An 18421-nucleotide genomic window follows, 5' to 3' on the forward strand; every position below is an offset into this window, starting at 1 on the left:
CCTCCCAGGTGACCTCGTACGGCGGAGAGCTGCGCTACACCATCACCCACCACGCCTTGCCCGGCTCCCCTCTGCTGCGCGGCCAGCCCGACGTTCTGCTGCAAGGAAACGGCATTTTCCTGGAACACGTGGCGGCCAGCGCCCCCCTGCCTGGGGAGCCGACCACCTTTGCGGTGCCCTTCCGGGAGGTGAGAAAGACTGGCCTGGCAGGACGTCGCCCTAGATTCACCTGGGCCTTCAGTCTACCTGCCCAACCACAGGGGGCAATTCAGCCACAGCAGCAGCAACCACAAATGGGGAAGCTGTGTGCAAAAACGGAGGCTGTCTGTGCGTGCGTGTGTGTCTGTGTGTGTGTGTGTGTGTTTGGCTGTTCTGATTTCCCCACCTTGAGAGAAGGTCTGGTGGACAAAGGCAGCATTCACCACCCCCTTCCCCATCTCCTCTTTTAGCAAGCCTGGCACCGTGCCGATGGGCAGAACGCCACTCGGCAGCACCTCCTGATGGCGCTGGCTGACATCGATGTTTTCATGATCCGGGCCTCCTACGCTGAGCGACCGTCTGAGAGCAGGTAGGATGATGTGTGTGTGTGTGTGTGTGTGTGTGTGTGTGTGTGGTGTGTGAGGGAGAGTGAGGGTGGTCCCTGAACTCTGCCAGATAGGAAGGAGCCAAAGGGCTTGTGGGTGGGTGCGTGGGTTCTTGATGGCTGATCGGTCCTCCGTGCCTTTCTCCAGACAGAACAAGTGATCTTAACTCAGTTTCCTCTGACAGGATCTCTGACATCCACATGGATGTGGCAGTGCCACACGCCACGGGCCTGAACCCAGCCCCAGAGGTGGAGGACTGCACCTGCCCGCCCGGATACCGAGGTCCATCCTGCCAGGTGAGCAGCTAGTGGAGGGCGGGCACGGATCTCTGAGCCTGACAGAGGGCTCTCGGGGCGGCATGGAGAAAGCACCCAGGAAGTGGGGCAGCCCAGAGGCCAGCTGACCTCCTGTTGCATTGCCCCACCCCTCCTCTGTTGCAGGACTGCGACGTTGGGTACACGCGCACCACCAGTGGCCTCTACCTGGGCACCTGCGAGCCTTGCAGTTGCAACCGGCACGCAACCGAGTGCGACACGGAGACGGGAGAGTGCCAGGTGGGAGCAGGAGGAGAGGGTGCCCCCAGACCGGCAACCATTCCCAGACGAGGAGGAGGAAGAGCCCCTCCCCCCCGAGAAACCCCCTCCCCAGGCCTGGTACTCGTGGCTGAGCCACTGCTTCCTCTGCTTCCAGGGCTGCCAGCATCACACTGAAGGGCTCCATTGTGAACGCTGCCAACCTGGATTCTATGGGGACGCCCGCCACGGGACGCCCAGAGACTGCCAGCCATGCCCCTGCCACGGGCCACCTTCAGCCATCCAGTAGGTACCCCCCGTGACTGCCGGTGGTCCATTTCTCGCCACGAGAGGCTCTTTGACTTCCTCTCCTTTCACCACTGCAGACAAACCTGGACCTGCTTTGTGGATGCAGACGGAGGGCCAACCTGTGACTCCTGTGCCCCGGGCTACATCGGGCGCCAGTGTGAACGGTAGGCAGCCCAAGAGAGCTCGGGGCCTAGGCTCAGCTGGGTCCTCTGCCGGCGGGGCTGCCCGTCGGCTTTCAGCTGGGGCCGGTCTGGCTCCAGTTTCTGCTTCTTAACTGAGCCCATTCTCTCTCCTGGCCCAGGTGTGCTCCTGGCTACGTTGGGAACCCGAGTCAGGGTCAACTCTGCACAGGTGAGTTCAGAGGAAGGAGGACAGATGGGTGACGGGGGTGGTGGGGGTTGGCCATGCAGGAGGGAGGAGAAGCTGCTCCTGCCAGGGTGGAATCGGAATTGGAACAGTGAGAAAGAAAGAAAGAAGAGGGCCCCGAAGCCTGGCCTTGCATGAGGATGGCACAGAAGGGGGGAAGGTGCTGAAACAGGGGCGAGGAGGGAGGAGAGAAAGAAGCATCCAGAGTGCGCAGCGGCCCACGGCCCCTTTTCTCTCCGCCTCCCTCCCTCCAGATTCCAACTCCCGGTGCCAGTGCCACCCACATGGCAGCATCAGCAGCCGGTGTGATGCCAACAGGCAGTGCCAGTGTAAGGTAGGCAGGGAGGGAGGGGGGCAGGGAGAAGGGCCCTGGTACTTTCCACCCCCTCCTCACTTAACCCCCTCTGCAGAGTGTGCTCCCTCTTGCCCAGCTTCCTAGGCTCGGCCCCCCACAAGTCTCCAGCCGCGCTCCAGCCGGCTTTCCTTTGCCCCCCGCCTCTCTGCCCAGAGTGGGGGTGGGTGTGTCTTCCTGCTCCCCAGCAGCGCCTTTGCCTCCTTCCAGGACCACGTGGAGGGCTTACCCTGCGACCGCTGCCGCCTTCATCACTTCCACCTGAGTGCGGAGAACCCCATGGGCTGCCTGCCCTGCTTCTGCATGGGGGTCACCCAGCAGTGCACCAGCTCGTCCTACCACCGGGACGTGGTAAGGGGTCTCAGGGCTTCCCTCCTAGAGGCAATCAGGGGTCTTCCGACGGGCTTTCCTCAGCTGGTCCTGCTGTTCTCCCCCCCTCCCCCCAGATCACTACCTCCTTCCATCCCGGAGACTTCCAGGGCTTCGCGCTGGTCAACCGGCAGCGCAGCATCCGCCTCCTGACCGGCTTCGCAGTGGAGGAGTCCCCCAGGGGCCCTCAGCTCTCCTACGGCCAATTTGGGGAGCTGGGCCAGGAGTCCTATTACTGGCAACTGCCGGAGGCCTACCTGGGAGACAAGGTGAGTCCAGGTGGGAGGGCGGGGCTAACCTGGCACCCGACATGGCGTTGCAGTGTAGGATGGCTCCTCTCTGGAAGCTTTGGTGGTGGGGGGACCCTCCTGTCTGGCCAGGACGAAGGGTGCGTATCCACAGCGAGGGTGCTCCACAGAAGAAGGTAGCTGAGATCGGGGGCTTCTGATCCATAGGGGGGGGGAGAGAAGAGGGAAGGGGGGTCACAGGAAATCCTTGAGTTTTTCTCCAGGGAACTCTGGCAGTTTACATTTATTCGTGGTGGCCCAGTGGTCGGAATGCAGCATTGCAGGCTAAACTCTGCCCACTGCCAGCAGTTCGATCCTGACCGGCTCAGGGCCGACTCCGCCTTCCATCCTTCCGAGGTCGGTAAAACGAGGACCCAGATTGTTGGAGGGCAAATATGCTGACTTTCTAAACCGCTTAGAGAGGGCTGTCAAAAGCATTGTGAAGCGGTATATAGGTCTACACGCTGTTCTCCCCGGTCAGCGGGAGAGCGCAGGTAGATTCCGGAGCCCATGTGCCTGGGTCTGACCTGGGAGAAGCGGCGAATGGCGCACAGTGTCCCTCCCCCTCAACTGGCGGCTTCAGCCCTCCAGCCTGTGTGCCTCTATAGATCTAAAATAACCTTCCTGTCCATCTTTCCCCAAAGTCTCAGAGTCATCACAGCTGCGGCCTCTTTCCTCCCCTTTGGCTCCACAGTGGGCAGAACTGACCGTGAGGATCAGGGAGAGGCACGTTGTGGCCTTAAGGGGGGTCTTTTGGGGAGCCCACCCCCAGCACCGAGGCCCCTGTCTGTGGGAAGGCCGCGGGCAGCTCTCTCTCTGTTTTACTTTTCTGTTTCTCTTTCCTGCTTCTTGTTCCTTCTTTTCTGCCTGACCCGCTTGCCAGGGGGAGACCTATTATGCCCGGATGCGTCGTGCCCACAAGGTACGCTAGCCCAGGCCCATCCAAGGGGCCCCAGAGAGTGTGGGGCAGCTCCTGACCTCTCTGGCGTGGGGCGGGGAATCAGACACGTCTCCTATCCTTTTGGCACCACGTCTTTCCAGATTTGTGTCCCTGCGGGGGAAGAAGGACGGGGGCAGAAAACCAGGGTGCACGTGGGGCTGAGATCCTGGGGGGAGCTGTCAGTGGGGCTGTGCTTTCCCAGCTCTCTGAGTCCGTCCGTCCTCGTCTGGCGGCTCCCCTTGTTTGTGGCTTGCCCTGCCCATCGCAGTTGCGTTCTTGCATTCCCCAGGGACAAGGGGAGACCTTTGGGGCTTACGGCTTTGGAAGGGGAGCCGGCACAGGCCTCACCAGCCTGCCTTCCCCCTCCCTCCCTCCTGGCAGAACTCCACGTCCCTCTCGGAGCAGCAGCTGAGGAAGGAGGTGGCCGCGGGGTGGATCCCCGGCCCTCCGGCCCTCCAGAGCAGGGGCAGGCGAGCTGCTCAGGTAACGGACCCCAGGGGGCTGGGAAGAGCTGCAGAGTCTCTCCGGCTCCGGGGTGTGCTGTGGACGAGGCGAGGCACCCCTGGGCAATGGGGAGTCAGGCATGAGCGTGTCGGCTCTTGCGGATTTGGAAAGAGCCTGGAGAACTATGGAAGATTGCCGCTCTCGGCTCTTCTCCTCTCTTCTCCTTTCCTCTTCTCTCCATTCCTCCCTCTCCTCTCCTCTCCTCTCTTCTCTCTCTTCTCTCCTCTCCATTCCTCTCCTCTCTCCTCTCTCTCCTCTCTTCTCCTCTCCTCCCTCTCTCCTCTCTCCATTCCTCTCCTCTCTCTCCTCTCTCCTCCCTCTCCCTCTCTCTCCCCTCTCCTCTCTTCTCTCTTCTCTCCTCTTTCTCTTCTCCATCCTCTCCTCTCTCCTCTCCTCTCTCTCCTCTCTCTCTCCTCTCCCCTCTCCTCTCTCCTCTTCTCCTGTCTTCTCTCTCTTCTCTCCTCTTTCTCCTCTCCATCCTCTCTCCTCTCTCTCTCCTCTCCCCTCTCCTCTCCTCTCTCCTCTTCTCCTGTCTTCTCTCTCTTCTCTCGTCTTTCTCCTCTCCATCCTCTCTCCTCTCCTCTGTCTGCTCTCTTCTCTCCTCTCTCTCTCCTTTCTCTCCTCTCCATTCCTCTCCTCTCTCTCTCCTTCATTCCTCTCCTCTCTTCTCCTCTCCTCTTCTCTCTCTCCTCTCCATTCCTCTTGTCTCATCTTCATTCCTCTCCCCTTCCCTTCCCTTCTCTTTCTCTCTTTCCCTCCCTCCCTCCCTCTTTCCCTTTTTTCTCTACTTACCCTCAGGCCCAGGAAATCCAGCTGAGACAGGATGCTGATATCTGGGAGATGCTTTCCCGTATTGCAGCAGAAGGCAGCTCCCCCACGTCCTCCCCACCCGCCAAACTGCGGAGGCCCCCTGTGGCCCGCAGAGGCCCCCTTCCTCCTCCTCGCTCGGCTGCTCCCCCAGGCAGGTCTTCTCTGCTCCCTCCTTCTCTGGCCGCCCCTCCCGGCTCAGTCCCCCAGGTACACCTCTTCTGCCTCAACCTCTGCACCTGTCTGGCTGGAAGGGGCTGGCAGCCCCTCTTTCCCCAAGCCCCTCTGTGGCAGTTGACCCCAGGCCCCTCCTGCCTTTCCTTTTCGCTGAATTGCCAACCTGAGTGGCTGAAAACATCTCTTCCTCTCTCCCTCTTTCTCCCTTATTTCCTTCCTTCCTTCCTTCCTTCCTTCCTTCCTTCCTTCCTTCCTTCTCTCTGCGTGGGGCTGCCCCTCCTCTGTCCTGGAGTCCAGGGAGGTGGCCTTCCCAAAGGACAGTCTGTTGATGCCAACAAGCACCTGATTTTTGCTTCCCAGAACCGGCACTGGGGGGCTGAGGCCCCAAAGGTACCCCTGCATGAGCTGGAGGTGCTTCAGGTGGCCTCCCAGGGACCAGGCAGGCAGGGCTTTGGGCAAGTGGATGTTGAAACATCCAACGCTTGGCTGCCCAGGAGCCCTTTCTGTATGGGCTGGAGGATGAGTGGGTAGGAAGGAAGGAGCGAGGAAGGAAGGAGCAAGGGAGAAAGTAAAGAAGGAAGGAAGGAAGGAAGGAAGGAAGGAAGGAAAGGAAGGAAGGAAGGAAGGAAGGAAGGAAGGAAGGAAGGAGCGAAGAAAAGATAGGAAGGATGGAGCAGAGGGAGGAAGGAGGGAGGGAGGAAGGAAGGAGCAAGGGAGGAAGCAAAGAAGGAAGGAAGAAGAAGTGAAGAAAGAAGGATAAGGAAGGAGGGAAGGAGGAAAGAAGGAAGGAGAAGTGAGGAAGGAAGGAGCAAGGGAGGAAGCAAAGAAGAGAAGGAAGGAAGGAAGGAAAGAAGAAGCAAAGAAAGAAGGATAGGAAGGAAGGAGCAAAGGAGGGAGGGAGGGAAGGAGCAAAGAAAGAAGGAAAGAAGTGAAGAAAGAAGGATAGGAAGGAGGGAGGGAGGAGGAAGAAAGGAAGGAATGAAGGAGAAGTGAGGGAAGGAAAGAAAAAGCAAAAGAAGGATAGGAAGGGGGAAGGAGAAAGGAAGGGAGGAAGGAAAGAAGGAAGGAAGAAAGGGAAGGAGAGTGGCGAGGGAAATGGAAAGAAGGAAGAGGAATAGAAGGAAGGGAGAATGGAAGGAAGGGAGGAAGGAAGAAAGAGAAAGAAAGAAAAAGAAAAGAGATGGAAGGGAGGAAGGAAGGAAGGAAGGAGAAAAGAGATGGGAGGGAGGGGATGGGCTGCTTTCCATTCCAAGGGCTGGTGTGCTTTGTTCCGCCTTGAATTTCCAGAGCCCCTTTTCTTGGGGGAGTGTGTGTGTGTGTGTGAGAGAGAGAGAGAAAGTGGAGGTGTGCTCTTTGGTGGGCTGGGCTGCGGGAGAGGGGGAGCCCTGCGCTGTGTGTTGCGGGAGTTGTGTCGGCCTGCCCTGCAACAGGATCCCCTCTTCTCTCCCAGCGCTGGCTGCTCTATCGGGGGCTCCGCCAGCTTCCCAAAGCCACTTTCTACTGGGAGCTGCCCAGGCCTTTCCTGGGGAACCAGGTAACCCTCCTTCCCAGGTGGTGAGGCTGGGACCCAGCATGGGGTGGCCTCTCTCGTCATGACCCACCCCGCATGGTCATCGCAGGCCCTCCTCAACTTACGACAGTTCATTTAGTGACCGTTCCAAGTCGCAACATCACCCAAAAAAATAATGAACTTAGGACCATTTTTCACACTTGCGACCGTTGCAGCATCCCCCACGGTCGGGTGATCAGATTGCTGACAACCGTCTCACAGTTATGACGGGGTCACGCAATCCCCTTTTGCGACCTTCCGACGGGGGAAGCCGGATTTACTCAAGAACCGTGTGGCCAACTTAACCGCCGCAGTGATCCCCTTAACCCGTGGGGGAAAGGAAGGCCGTGAGAATGGGGCAAGACTCGCTTCACCAGATGTCCCGCTTAGCGCCAGAATGGCGGGGCTCCGTTTTGGTCGTAAGTCGAGGACCGCCTGTATTGCACGGAGACTTCTTGCGTTGCACCTCTGTTGGATAAACCGGAGAACGCCAGCCCAGCTCTCGGCTTGATTTTCCCAGCGCATGAAGCGGTGTCCGATAATCGTTTGTGCGTTTGTGTGAATTAATATTGGGGGGGGGGCGAATGGTTTAGAAAGGGCGCCTCTTCTCCAGGATTCGTTGTTTAGCCTCGTGGACTAACCGCGCGGAAAGAAATCCTATCTTGGTTTGCTGATTGCGCCTACTCGGTGTGCCTGGACAAGAATCCCCCCTAAGGCACATGAAGGGGTGCCGGTAGCCTATACGCCACACCTTGATGCCAGCTTCCACCTCTCTCGTCCCTGGCCAGGGGGACGAGTGACCAAGCCACGGCTTTGCCCTCTCCCCTTTGCAGGTGGGCTCCTACGGGGGACGCCTCCGCTACACCCTTGCCTACTCGGCCGGAGGGAGAGGCACCCCACTGCCTGATGCGGATGTGCAGATTACCGTAAGTCTTGGAAGGGGATGCCCTGTCTGGATCGCGGGAGCCCCTCCCACAGGCTTCCCCCTTTTACCTTGCTGGACTTGGAGCTTTGTGACTTCCTTTCCCATCTTGGGGGAAGGAAGCTGGACTGGCAGATGGCCTCTCTCTAGGACAGACATGTCAAACTCGCGACGTCACGTGATGTCGCGCGATGTATCGGGACTGTTTTGCTATTGCCGGCAGTGGGGTGGGCATGGCTTCCATGTGATGCGTTCGGCCCGCGGGCTGGCAGTTTGACACTCCTGCCCTAGGAGGTGGGGGGGGGAGGCTGGGGCAAATGGGATGCCGCTTGGGGACCCTCCCAGCTGCTATGGAAGGCTCCCCCCCCCGTTGCTCTTCCTCTCCTTCAGGGCAACGACATCACCTTGGTGGCCTACCTGTCCGAGCTGCAGCCTGACGAGCACAAGAGCTTTGACGTGGTCTTCAGAGAGGTGAGGCCACGGGGAGTCACGGTGGGGAGGGAGGGAGCAGGCAGACATTCCTGCACCCCACTGCACCCCAGGCCGTCTCTCGTTGCCTCTAGGCTGAGCTGCGGAAGCAACTTGTGCGGCTTATCACTCCCCTGCGCCTTTCCGCACTCAACTAGCCTCCCCATTGCCCTCTTTTCTCTCCCTAGCAATTGTGGAAGCGCCCAGATGGGCAACCTGCCACGCGGGAGCACCTGCTGATGGCCCTGGCCGACCTGGCTGAAATCCTCATCCGCGCCACGCACTCCACGGACATGCGTTCGGCCGGCATCGCAGGCGTCAGCATGGAGACAGCCGTGCCCACTTACACCAGCCTGCCCCGGGCTTTGGAAGTGGAGGAGTGCCGCTGCCCGCCCGGGTACCAGGGCCTCTCATGCCAGGTGAGCTGACCGGCTGGGCCCGGTGGGAGCTGGGGGCCTCAGAGGAGACACTGAAACCCCCCACCCACCCCACTTCCTGCCTTCTCTCCCGCAGGACTGCGAGGCCGGCTACACCCGCACTGGCGGAGGGCTGTACCTGGGCCACTGCACGCTGTGCGAATGCAACGGGCACTCGGAGTCCTGCCACCCTGAGACTGGCACCTGCTCGGTGAGACCCCTTCCAGGTTGCTGCCCTCCCTCCCTCCCTCCCCCTGAGCTTCTGGGGGGCTTTGCCCCTTCTCTGAGCTTCTCCAAGGACAAAAGCAAAGCGGGATGAGCCAGAATAAGTTCTTTTCCTGGGGAGGGGGCTGGGAGGAAGGGGCTTCTCGGTCCGATCAGAAGACCCTGAACTGGAGCCCTCCAGGTGCCAAGCAAGGGCCCTGCCCAAAAGGGCAGCCCTTCCCTCCCAGGGAGACCCCAGGGCCCCTTTGAGAGGGGCTTCAGCTGGGCTGTTCAAAGCCCTGAATCCGGGTCCCACCTGGGGGTGCAAGAGGAGATTCCAGGGGGTACGCAAAACTTTTCAAAATTACTGTGCGTGTGCAGAATTTGTCGCCGTTATTTTGAACTTTTTTGTAAGGGGTGCGAGAATTTATCAGAAGCGTTTTAGGGGTGCCGGGTATAGACAAGTTTGGGAGCCCCGGCACAAAATCTTGCATGGAATCTGGCAGCCGAGAGAAGAGTCTGGGGGGGGCTGGAGGGGGGGGGAACGACTCAGGCAACTGGGCGTGGGGATGCCTTTGCACTGATGAAATGGCCTGCTTTGAATTATCCCCTCCATTGATCCTGTTCTTCATTAATTTGATCAAACGGGACCTTTTCTTTAACGGGCGTTTTATTTTGGAAAAAGGAGCAGTGGAAACTTGCGGGTGGGATGGCTTCCCAGTGTGGCCTTCTTAAGTCCCCTTTTTTCCTCTGGGTTTCTGTTTCCCCTTCTTTCCCACAACGACCATCCTTCCTTCCCTCCCTCCCTTCCTTCTTTCCTTCCCTCTTCTTCCCTCTCCTTCCTTTCCTCCCTCCCTCCCTCCCTCCCTCCCTTCCATCCTTCTCTATCTCTCTTTGCTCTCTCCCCCTCCCTCCCTCCCTTCCCTCCCTACCTCTCTTCCCTCCCTCCGTTCCTTCCTTCCTTCTCTCTCCTTCCCTCCCTCCCTCTCTCCCTTCTTTCCTTCCCTCCGTTCCTTCCTTCCTTCTCTCTCCTTCCCTCCCTCCCTCTCCCTTCCTTCCTTCCTTCCTTCCTCTCTCTCTTTCCTCTCTCCTTCCCCCCTCCCCCTCTCTTCCTTCCTTCCTTCCTTCCTTCTCTCTCTCTTTCCTCTCTCCTCCCTCCCTCCCTTTCTTTCTTCCTTCCTTTTCTCTCTTTCCTCTCTTCCCCCTCCCTCCCTCCCTCCCTCCCTCCCTTCCTTCCTCCCCTCCCTCCCTCTCTTTCCTCCCTCCCTCTCTCTCTCCCTTCCTTCTCTCTCTCTTTCCTCCCTCCCTCTCTCTCTCCCTTCCTTCCTTCCTTCCTTCTCTCTCTCTTTCCTCTCTTCTCCCTCCCTCCCTTCCTTCCTCCCCTCCCTCCCTCTCTCCCTTCCTTCCTTCCTTCCTTCCTTCCTTCCCTCTCTCTTTCCTCTCTTCCTCCTCCCTCCCTTCTTCCCTTCCTTCCTCCCCTCCCTCCCTCTCCTTCCCTCCCTCCCTCTCTCCCTTCCTTCTCTCTTTTTCCTCTCTTCCCCCACCCTCCCTCCCTCCCTTCCTTCCTCCCTACCTCTCTTTCCTCCCTCCCTCCCTGCCTCCCTTCCTTTCTTCCTTCCTTCCCTCCACAGCACTGCCTGCACCATGCGGCCGGGGAGTTCTGCGAACGGTGCTCCCCTGGCTACTACGGAGATGCCACCGCCGGGACCCCCGAGGACTGCCAGCCCTGCGCTTGCCCATTGCCGGATCCCGAGAACCAGTACGCCACCCGCCCTCTGGGGGAGGGAGGCGGGGGCGGGGGACCCTCTCGGCCAGAGCTCAGGATGCGACCTCTTTCCTTTGGGCAGATTCTCACGGACGTGCGAGAGCCTGGAGGGGGGCGGCTACCACTGCACCGCCTGCGAACCCGGTTACACCGGCCAGTACTGCGAACAGTGAGTGGGTCTCTCCCCAGAAGGGCTGAGCTGGGAGGGGGCAGCAGCCCCGGGGAGCCCCCTGACGGATCTCTGCTTCTCCCCCCAGATGCGCCTCCGGTTACACGGGCAACCCCAACATCCGTGGGCAGAAGTGTCTTCCGCTGGGTGAGCAAAGGGGCGCTTGCTAGCAGTGGGGCTGTCGTCGTACTGAGAGGGGCTCCCAACTGGGGGTGGGGGAGCTGAGCTGCCCCCTCACCTCGGCCTCTCCCTTTGCCCCCCCCGGCTCCTCCTCAGGACCCCCCGACCAGCCCCGCCTGGTCATCGAAGTCCATCCCTCCCGCACGGCCGTGTCCCAGGGGAGCGAAGTGACCCTGCGTTGCCTGGTCAGAGGGGACCCGCCCCACTTCTTTTACTGGTCCCGGGAAGACGGGCGCCCCGTGCCAAGCGCCGTCCAGCTCAGGGAGCAAGGTGAGCCCGCGCCATCCCCCAACTGGGCAGATTGCAAACTGGGGGGGGGGGCAAACTGGGCTGGGGAGACCCAGAATGGGAGGGGTGCCCCGGGTGGGGAGAGGCAACTCGCCAAGGGAGAGTCGTGTTTTTGCCGCCAAACGGCGCTCGGCCAGGGAGGATCCCTTGAGCCCGGTGCCCTAGCCTTGAAACAAAGCAAAGGTTCTAGTTCTCATGATTCCGACAGAGTAGAAAAGGAGGTGAGGGCAAATGGCAGCCTATTCCGTGGACCAAGCAGCAGGTCTGAAGTGAGAAGCTTCCCTAGAGAGACCAGGGTCTCAGCTGGGGCCTTTCGCAGGAAAAGCAGGCGCCCGAAGCCCTAGCCTTAAAACGAAGCGAAGGTTCTAGTTCTCATGATTCCGACAGAGTAGACAAGGCAGTAGGGGCAAACGGCAGTCTATTCCCTGGACCAAGCAGCCGTCTGGCTTCTGACCCTGCCCTTCCTGGATCCCCCGCAGGGATGGTGTTGCACTTCGCCAGCGTCCAGCCCTCGGAGGCCGGCGTCTACATCTGCACCTGCCGGAACCCCCAGTTCACCAACTCCAGCCGCAGCGAGGTGATCGTCACAGGTGAGGGGGGAGCTTTTCGCTGGCCACCCACAAGCTGGGCTGCTGGGCAGAGGGAAGCGCACGAGGGGACCCCCCCCTTCCCAGAGCTGGCGAGGGCCTGGTGAAAGAGAGCCAGGTCAGGGCCAGCCGGTCAAGGCTGACCAGCTTCTCTCGGCCAGCACAGAAGGCCCCAGCAAGGCCATCTCCGTGACGGTGGAAGAGCAGAAGCTGCAGAACGTGAAGGCCGGCAGCGACGTCACCTTTCTCTGCACGGCCAGGAGCAAAGTAAGTCTTCGTGGGGGGGGGGGCTCGTTTATTTTGTGGGTGAGCAGGCAGAAGTACAGCCGGGCTGGTCAGCTCCGAGGGGGCCTGTCCAGACTGGCAGAGCCGCAGCAGCATCTAGGAGGAACTTGAAGACCACGATGGCGGTCTCTCTCAGCTCAGCGTGCCAAGACTCCCCCTAGATGTCCAGTTTTTCAGCTGCGGACGCCGCCTCCCCTTTCCGAATCGGGCAGGGGGGTTGAATTTGGACCCTTTAAGAGCCCGAGTGGCGCAGCGGTTAGAATGCAGCACTGCAGGCTGCTTCTGCTGACTGCCGGCTGCCAGCAGTTTGGCAGTTCGAGTCTCAGCGGCTCACGGTCAACTCGGCCTTCTGTCCTTCCGAGGTCGGTCAAATGAGGACCCAGATTGTTGGGGGGGGGCAAGAGGCTGACTCTCTAAATTGCTTAGAGGGAGCTGTAAAGCCCTGTGAAGCGGTGTATAAGTCTAAGGGCTATTGCTGTAGCTGATCGGATATTGCATTAAGAGCTGTGGTGGTGCGGTGGTTAGCATGCAGCATTGCAGGCAAATTCTGCCCACTGCCAGCAGTTCGATCCTGACCGGCTCCAGGTTGACTCAGCCTTCCATCCTTTCGAGGACGGTAAAATGAGGACCCAGATTGTTGGGAGGCAAGAGGCCGACTCTTTAAACCGCTTAGAGGGGGCTGCAAAGCACTGTGAAGTGGTATATAAGTCTTATTACTTGGGAAGGAAGGAAGGAAGGAAGGAAGGAAGGAAGGAAGGAAGGAAGGAAGGAAGGAAGGAAGGAAGGGAAATAAAGAGAAGCAAGGAAGGAAGCTGTGGTGGTACTGTGTTACAGTATTGCAGGCAAACTCTGCCCACAGCCAGCAGTTCAATCCTGACCGGGTCAAGGTTGACTCAGCCTCCCATCCTTTCGAGGTGGGTAAAATGAGGACCCAGATTGTTGGGGGGGGGGCAACAGGCCTGACCCTGTAAACTACTTAGGGCTGCAAAGCACTGTGAAGCGGTATGTAAGTCTTTAAGTGCGACTGCTGTTGCCACTGCTTTTCCTCTCCCCTTCTCTCACCCTCCCGTCTCCTGCTCCTCCTGCAGTCTCCCGCTTACACGCTGGTGTGGACCCGGCAGAACAACAGGAAGCTGCCCAGCCGCGCCATGGACTTCAACGGCATCCTGACCATACGCAACGTGCAGCCGGAGGATGCCGGCATCTACGTCTGCACGGGCTCCAACATGTTTGACATGGACGAGGGGACGGCCACCCTCTACGTGCAAGGTGGGGCTTCGGGACTGACCGGGGACTGACCGGGCTACCCCCCCCCCACCCCGGGACCAGCGGCTTCCACGCAGGCTCACGCAAAGACACGCTTCTGCTCTCATCCACCGAGTGGAGAAGGGGGGCAGGGGGATTGGGGAATGGAGAAAGAAGCTTCTGGGGATGGGAGGCTGGTCTTTGAAGACGGCCCCTGGACCCGCCAGGCTCCTGCTTGAGGCAGCTCGTCACGCGGCCACCTTTTCACCCACACCCCCCTCCCTCTCCCCCAACCCTGTTTTCAGCTCCATCGAAGACTCAGATGTTCTATGGTCCCGTAGAAATGGTGGAAGGCCACAGACCCTGTAAGTCGGTTTGGCCTGCAGGTGCCTGCCCACCCCCCACTGGAACTCCACTTTCCTTGTTGGCTGTTTGGCCTTTCTCCTCCTCCTCCTCCTCCTCCTCCTCCTTCAGAAAACCCCACTCCCTTCTAGCATTGATGATGGTACCTAGATGGGTCGTGAGATGTCTGCAAGAAAACAACTGTGTTCAGAGAGATCTAGGACCCCAAGATCATCGTAGTCCTCCCTCCCTCCCTCCCTCCCCTTCTCCTCCCTTCCTCCCTCCCTCCCTCCCCTCTTCTCCCTCCTTCCCTCCCCTTCCTCCTCCCTCCCTCCCTCCCTCCCTCCCCTTCTCCTCCCTTCCTCCCTCCCTCCCTCCCCTCTTCTCCCTCCTTCCCTCCCCTTCCTCCTCCCTCTCTCCCTCCCTGCTGTCTTCTCCTCCCTCCTCCCTTCTCCCTCCTCCTCCTCTCCCTCCTCTCCTTCTCCCTCCTCCTCTTCCTCCTCGTCCTCCCTCCCCTCCTCCTCCCTCTTCCTCCTCCTCCTCCTCTCTCTCCCTCTTCTTCAGAAAACCCCACTCCCTTCTAGCATTGATGATGGTACCTAGATGGGTCGTGAGATGTCTGCAAGAAAACAACTGTGTTCAGAGAGATCTAAGACCCCAAGATCATCGTAGTGCTCCTCCTCTTCCTCCCTCCCTCCCCTCTTCTCCTCCCTTCTCCCTCCTCCTCCTCCCTCTCCTTCAGAAGGCCCCACTCCCTTCTAGCATTGATGATGGTACCTAGATGGGTCGTGAGATGTCCGCAAGAAAACAACCGTGTTCAGAAAGTACCTAGGACCCCAAGGTCATCGTAGTCCTCCTCCTCTTCCTCCCTCCTTCCCTCCCCTCTTCTCCTCCCTCCCTCCCCTCTTCTCCCTCCCTCCCTCCTCCTCCCTCCCTCCTTCCCTCCCTCCCCTCCTCCCTTCTCGCTCCTCCTCCTCTTCCTCCTCCTCCTCCTCCTCCTCCTCTCTCTCCCTCTCCTTCAGAAAACCCCACTCCCTTCTAGATTGATGATGGTACCTAGATGGGTCATGAGATGTCTGCAAGAAAACAACTATGTTCAGAGATTATCTAGGACCCCAAGATCATTGTAGTCCTCCTCCTCCTCTTCCTCCCTCCCTCCCTCCCTCCCTCCCCTCTTCTCCTCCCTTCTCCCTCCTCCTCCTCCCTCTCCTTCAGAAAGCCCCACTCCCTTCTAGCATTGATGATGGTCCCCAGATGGGTTGTGAAATGTCTGCAAGAAAACAGTCGTGTTCAGAGAGCAGCTAGGACCCCAAGGCCATCGTAGTCCTCTTCCTCCTCCTCTTCCCCCTCCTCCCCGTCCCTCTCCTCCTCCATCCTCCTCCACCACCACCATTCTCTGGGATGCTGACTTGCTCTTTTCACCCACAGGCCAACAAGGCAGGGAGGGGGAGGCAGGCAGAGACTCTCCCATTGCCTCTGTCCTTTCCCCCCCCCCCTGCCCCAGGCTCTGTTCTTCTGGCCGTGTTTCTGTCGGTGCATGCCTCGCATCTTTTGCCTGCATGCGCGCGGTGTGGTCGGCCTGTTCTTCCGGCCGAGATCTCGGGCCTTGCCAAGGATTTCAGCTCTGGCTCTGGGAATCCTTGTGTGCACCTGCTCTCCCCCCCCCATCTCTGACCAAGCTCAACCTGCTTCCTTCTGCAGCCACCGCTGCTGTCCAGCCCACGGCCACCGTCGAACCCTCCCAGCTGAGCGTCCAGCCGGGCCGACCGGCCGAGTTCCGCTGCTTCGTGACGGGAAGCCCCGAGCCCACCCTAGAGTGGATCGGTAAGCCCTGCATTGCTCTGAAAGACATCCCCCCCCCCCAGGCCAGCCGTTCTGGCGGACCTCAGCTTGGCTTGGCAGGACCGGATGGGTGACCTTCAGAGGCCCCGACACTCAACTGGGCTCGGCCATGTCCCCAAGCCGTGCTGTGAGAAACAGCTTCTGTGCCAAGACTGCACACCAACAGGGACAGGGATCAGACTTGACCTGAGATCCACTTTTTTATTTATTTATTTATTTATTTATTTATTTATTTATATATATATACACACACACACACACACACACACACACAGCAAGCAGGTCTCTCTGTGTGTGCTCCCTCTGCTGGCTGCTGAGGGCCTCATCGCTTGCAAAGAGAATCCAGCCTGGACGATGGGGTGAAGGAGAGGACGCTCCGATGGTGCACATATAAAACTTTTTTTTTTTTTAAGTTTTATTGATTTTCTAGTTTTACACTTAAATATTTAAAAAGCAACGTGGCGGCTGAGTTGATCGGTCATTCAATTACACACCAATATCTTGTAATACAAGTCTCAAACTATTACATTCAGTCTTTCCTCTCTTTTTCCCATTAGCATTTACTGTCTCGCATTTAAACTAATACAATTCTTATTATTATCAATTAAATAGAAACGACTTTCTTACATTTATCAATAATTTTTTACTTCATGCATATCCCGATTATTTTAACATCCCATCTTTACAGGCAATCGACGTCCTAATTAGTTTTTCCCAGTTTTTAGTTTCCCATCAACATTTAAGTTTAACATTTAATATTTATAATTTCCAAAGCAGGGGGTTGGACTAGATGACCTCCAAGGTCCCTTCCAATTTTATTATTATTTGATTGATCATCGCACAGTCAGCCAGATGTTCAGACTGGATTTGGCATTTTGTCTACCTATCGAGTCCTTACCCAGGACCTGGGATAGGCAGATGTGGATGTTTGATGGTATTATTATTATTATTATTATTATTATTATTAGAATACACATCTTATCTACTTAAATATGTTCTATTTCTCACCGTCTCACATCAACTAGTTAATAATACAGTATAACATTATTATTTTCTATTAGTTTCCAAATGTCTTAAATTTAGTTTCCCCCACCTTCTCCAGTCCAGGCAAAGCGTTCTCATTGGCAAAGCGTTCTCGGTGACCCCTATAAAGGGGTGAAATTCAGCGGCTGGCACCCGTCTCCACGGCTTGCCTCGTCCTGCTGGCCGTTCCACTTACAGTCCAAATGAATAGCCAAAAACAGATTATTCCCCCGTAACGGTTCTATAGTGAGATACTCAAGAGTTCTTCAATCTTTCTGGCTTTGCGGACCATTGAGGGAGGGGGGGTGGTTTGTGTGAGTGGGTGGATGGGTGGGCAAGCGCACGCGCAGCTCCATTTGCCCGAACGGCGGGCACACACGTGCGCAAATGGAGCAACGGTGCAAGGGCTTGCCCGCTTATCGCCACAAGGGGGGATGCGTGTGCAAACACGCTCGCCTACCGCTTCCGTGGCCCAGTTCCGAACAGCTCAAGGCCCGCTAGTGGGCTGCAGCCCAGGGGGTGGGGGACCCCTGCTTGAGCTGTAACTTAAATACAAGTTACAGATACAAAATGCAAGTGGAATAAGATTCGTGGTTCAAAAGGAGAGCGGTTGATTTAGCGCCTTTCTGCTCTGCTCAGAGGGGGTCCTTTTAAAGCCGGGGTCTTGACAACTTTTTTATTAAATTAAAAAGTTTTACAAAAGTTTACAACAAAACAACCCCAAACCCCCCCCCCACCCCCTCCCCCTCCCACACTTCCCAGAGCTGAATACAGGGTTACAAATATGACAGTCATAATCTAAATAACATTAACCAACTATATAAAAACCAAATCCATAATACACTTTAACTCCCTTTTAACATAAAATAAACAAATTCTAAATAAGCATAATACATAAACAAATTAATATCCAAATTCTTAAACAATACGATATAATAAAAATTCCACTTTAATAAACTATTGATAATAATAATAATAATACTCATTATTCAAAAAGTAAATGAAACTTTTTATTCCCATATTTATTTTGAATATAGTCTATCCATCTTCTCCAAACCAAAATATATCTTTCTTGTGAATGGTCCTTCAAATAAGCAGAAATTTTCGTCAACTTGGCAACTTTAAGACTTGTGGACTTCAATTCCCAGAATTCCTCAGGGCTGGCTGAGGAATTCTGGGAGTTGAAGTCCACACGTCTTAAAAGTGGCCGAGTTTGAAGACCCCTGTTCCAACGGATGCATTTCCGTGTCTAGCTTGGCCGGTGGCGTTTTCACCCGGCTGTTCCAGGACTCAATTTTGTGGGCAGGGCAGAACGCGGGGGCCCAGCATCCTCTCCCCCCAAAATAGCAAGCCCCCCCACCCTTCAAACAACTGGGAAGCTTTTCTCTCTGCTGCAGGAGGACCCGGGGGCGTGATCCCCCCCAAGGCCATGATCCAGGGCGGGATCCTGCGCTTCCCTGCAGTTGAGCCTGCCGACGAGTCCCAGTACCTATGCCGAGTGCGAAACAGCGTCGGGCAGCATGTGGCCCGAGCTTTCCTGCAGGTGCAAAGTAAGTGGAGGGGGGTTGACCAGGATGAAGCGTACCACAAGGCGGGCACCCGATGCCCACACGACAGGGAGAGGTAGCTCCCAGCAACTCTTCTGTTCTCCCTCTCTCAGCATTGGGTTGAGAATAATGGGGCTCTTCCCAGGGCCTTCCCAGACCTCAGAGTCCTCTTCCCAGGAAGAATCCGGGAGGATTTAGTCTTCTTCAGTCAGAAAGAGCCGAGGGTCAGCTAATGCGTAATTAAATTCCAGAGTGAATTCAAGTGGAGCAGCCAGAAAACTAGCTTTAGGTCATCGATGGAGCGATGGTCTGAGAGAGAGGGATAGATAGATAGATAGATAGAGAGAGAGAGAGAGAGAGAGAGAGAGAGAGAGAGAGAGAG

At 57.3% G+C, this 18421-nt stretch overlaps 1 protein-coding gene across 14 annotated transcripts in view; it reads left to right on the top strand.

Annotated features, from left to right (window-relative positions):
* HSPG2 (heparan sulfate proteoglycan 2) overlaps positions 1–18421 on the top strand; it is a 110122-nt gene that overhangs the window by 62438 nt on the left and 29263 nt on the right. For 6 of the 14 annotated variants that reach the window (XM_039367735.1, XM_039367729.1, XM_039367731.1 and 3 more), the window contains 28 exons: positions 9–188; positions 450–568; positions 769–880; positions 1025–1138; positions 1275–1402; positions 1483–1569; positions 1707–1756; positions 2026–2105; positions 2334–2474; positions 2570–2761; positions 3663–3701; positions 4101–4202; positions 5022–5597; positions 6658–6741; positions 7590–7682; positions 8069–8149; positions 8335–8565; positions 8660–8773; positions 10398–10525; positions 10614–10700; positions 10789–10847; positions 10977–11150; positions 11648–11758; positions 11922–12022; positions 13129–13309; positions 13591–13650; positions 15329–15451; positions 17890–18042. In XM_039367735.1, the coding sequence (XP_039223669.1) occupies positions 9–188; positions 450–568; positions 769–880; positions 1025–1138; positions 1275–1402; positions 1483–1569; positions 1707–1756; positions 2026–2105; positions 2334–2474; positions 2570–2761; positions 3663–3701; positions 4101–4202; positions 5022–5597; positions 6658–6741; positions 7590–7682; positions 8069–8149; positions 8335–8565; positions 8660–8773; positions 10398–10525; positions 10614–10700; positions 10789–10847; positions 10977–11150; positions 11648–11758; positions 11922–12022; positions 13129–13309; positions 13591–13650; positions 15329–15451; positions 17890–18042 (3700 nt within the window). The remainder of the gene's footprint in view (positions 1–8; positions 189–449; positions 569–768; positions 881–1024; positions 1139–1274; positions 1403–1482; positions 1570–1706; positions 1757–2025; positions 2106–2333; positions 2475–2569; positions 2762–3662; positions 3702–4100; positions 4203–5021; positions 5598–6657; positions 6742–7589; positions 7683–8068; positions 8150–8334; positions 8566–8659; positions 8774–10397; positions 10526–10613; positions 10701–10788; positions 10848–10976; positions 11151–11647; positions 11759–11921; positions 12023–13128; positions 13310–13590; positions 13651–15328; positions 15452–17889; positions 18043–18421) is intronic. The other 8 variants (XM_039367738.1, XM_039367741.1, XM_039367739.1 and 5 more) reach the window with 6 other exon arrangements.

Source organism: Crotalus tigris, unplaced genomic scaffold (genome assembly GCF_016545835.1).
Source record: "Crotalus tigris isolate CLP2741 ecotype Arizona unplaced genomic scaffold, ASM1654583v1 scf7180000020588.15403103151:6194809, whole genome shotgun sequence".
Taxonomy (NCBI): domain Eukaryota; kingdom Metazoa; phylum Chordata; class Lepidosauria; order Squamata; family Viperidae; genus Crotalus; species Crotalus tigris.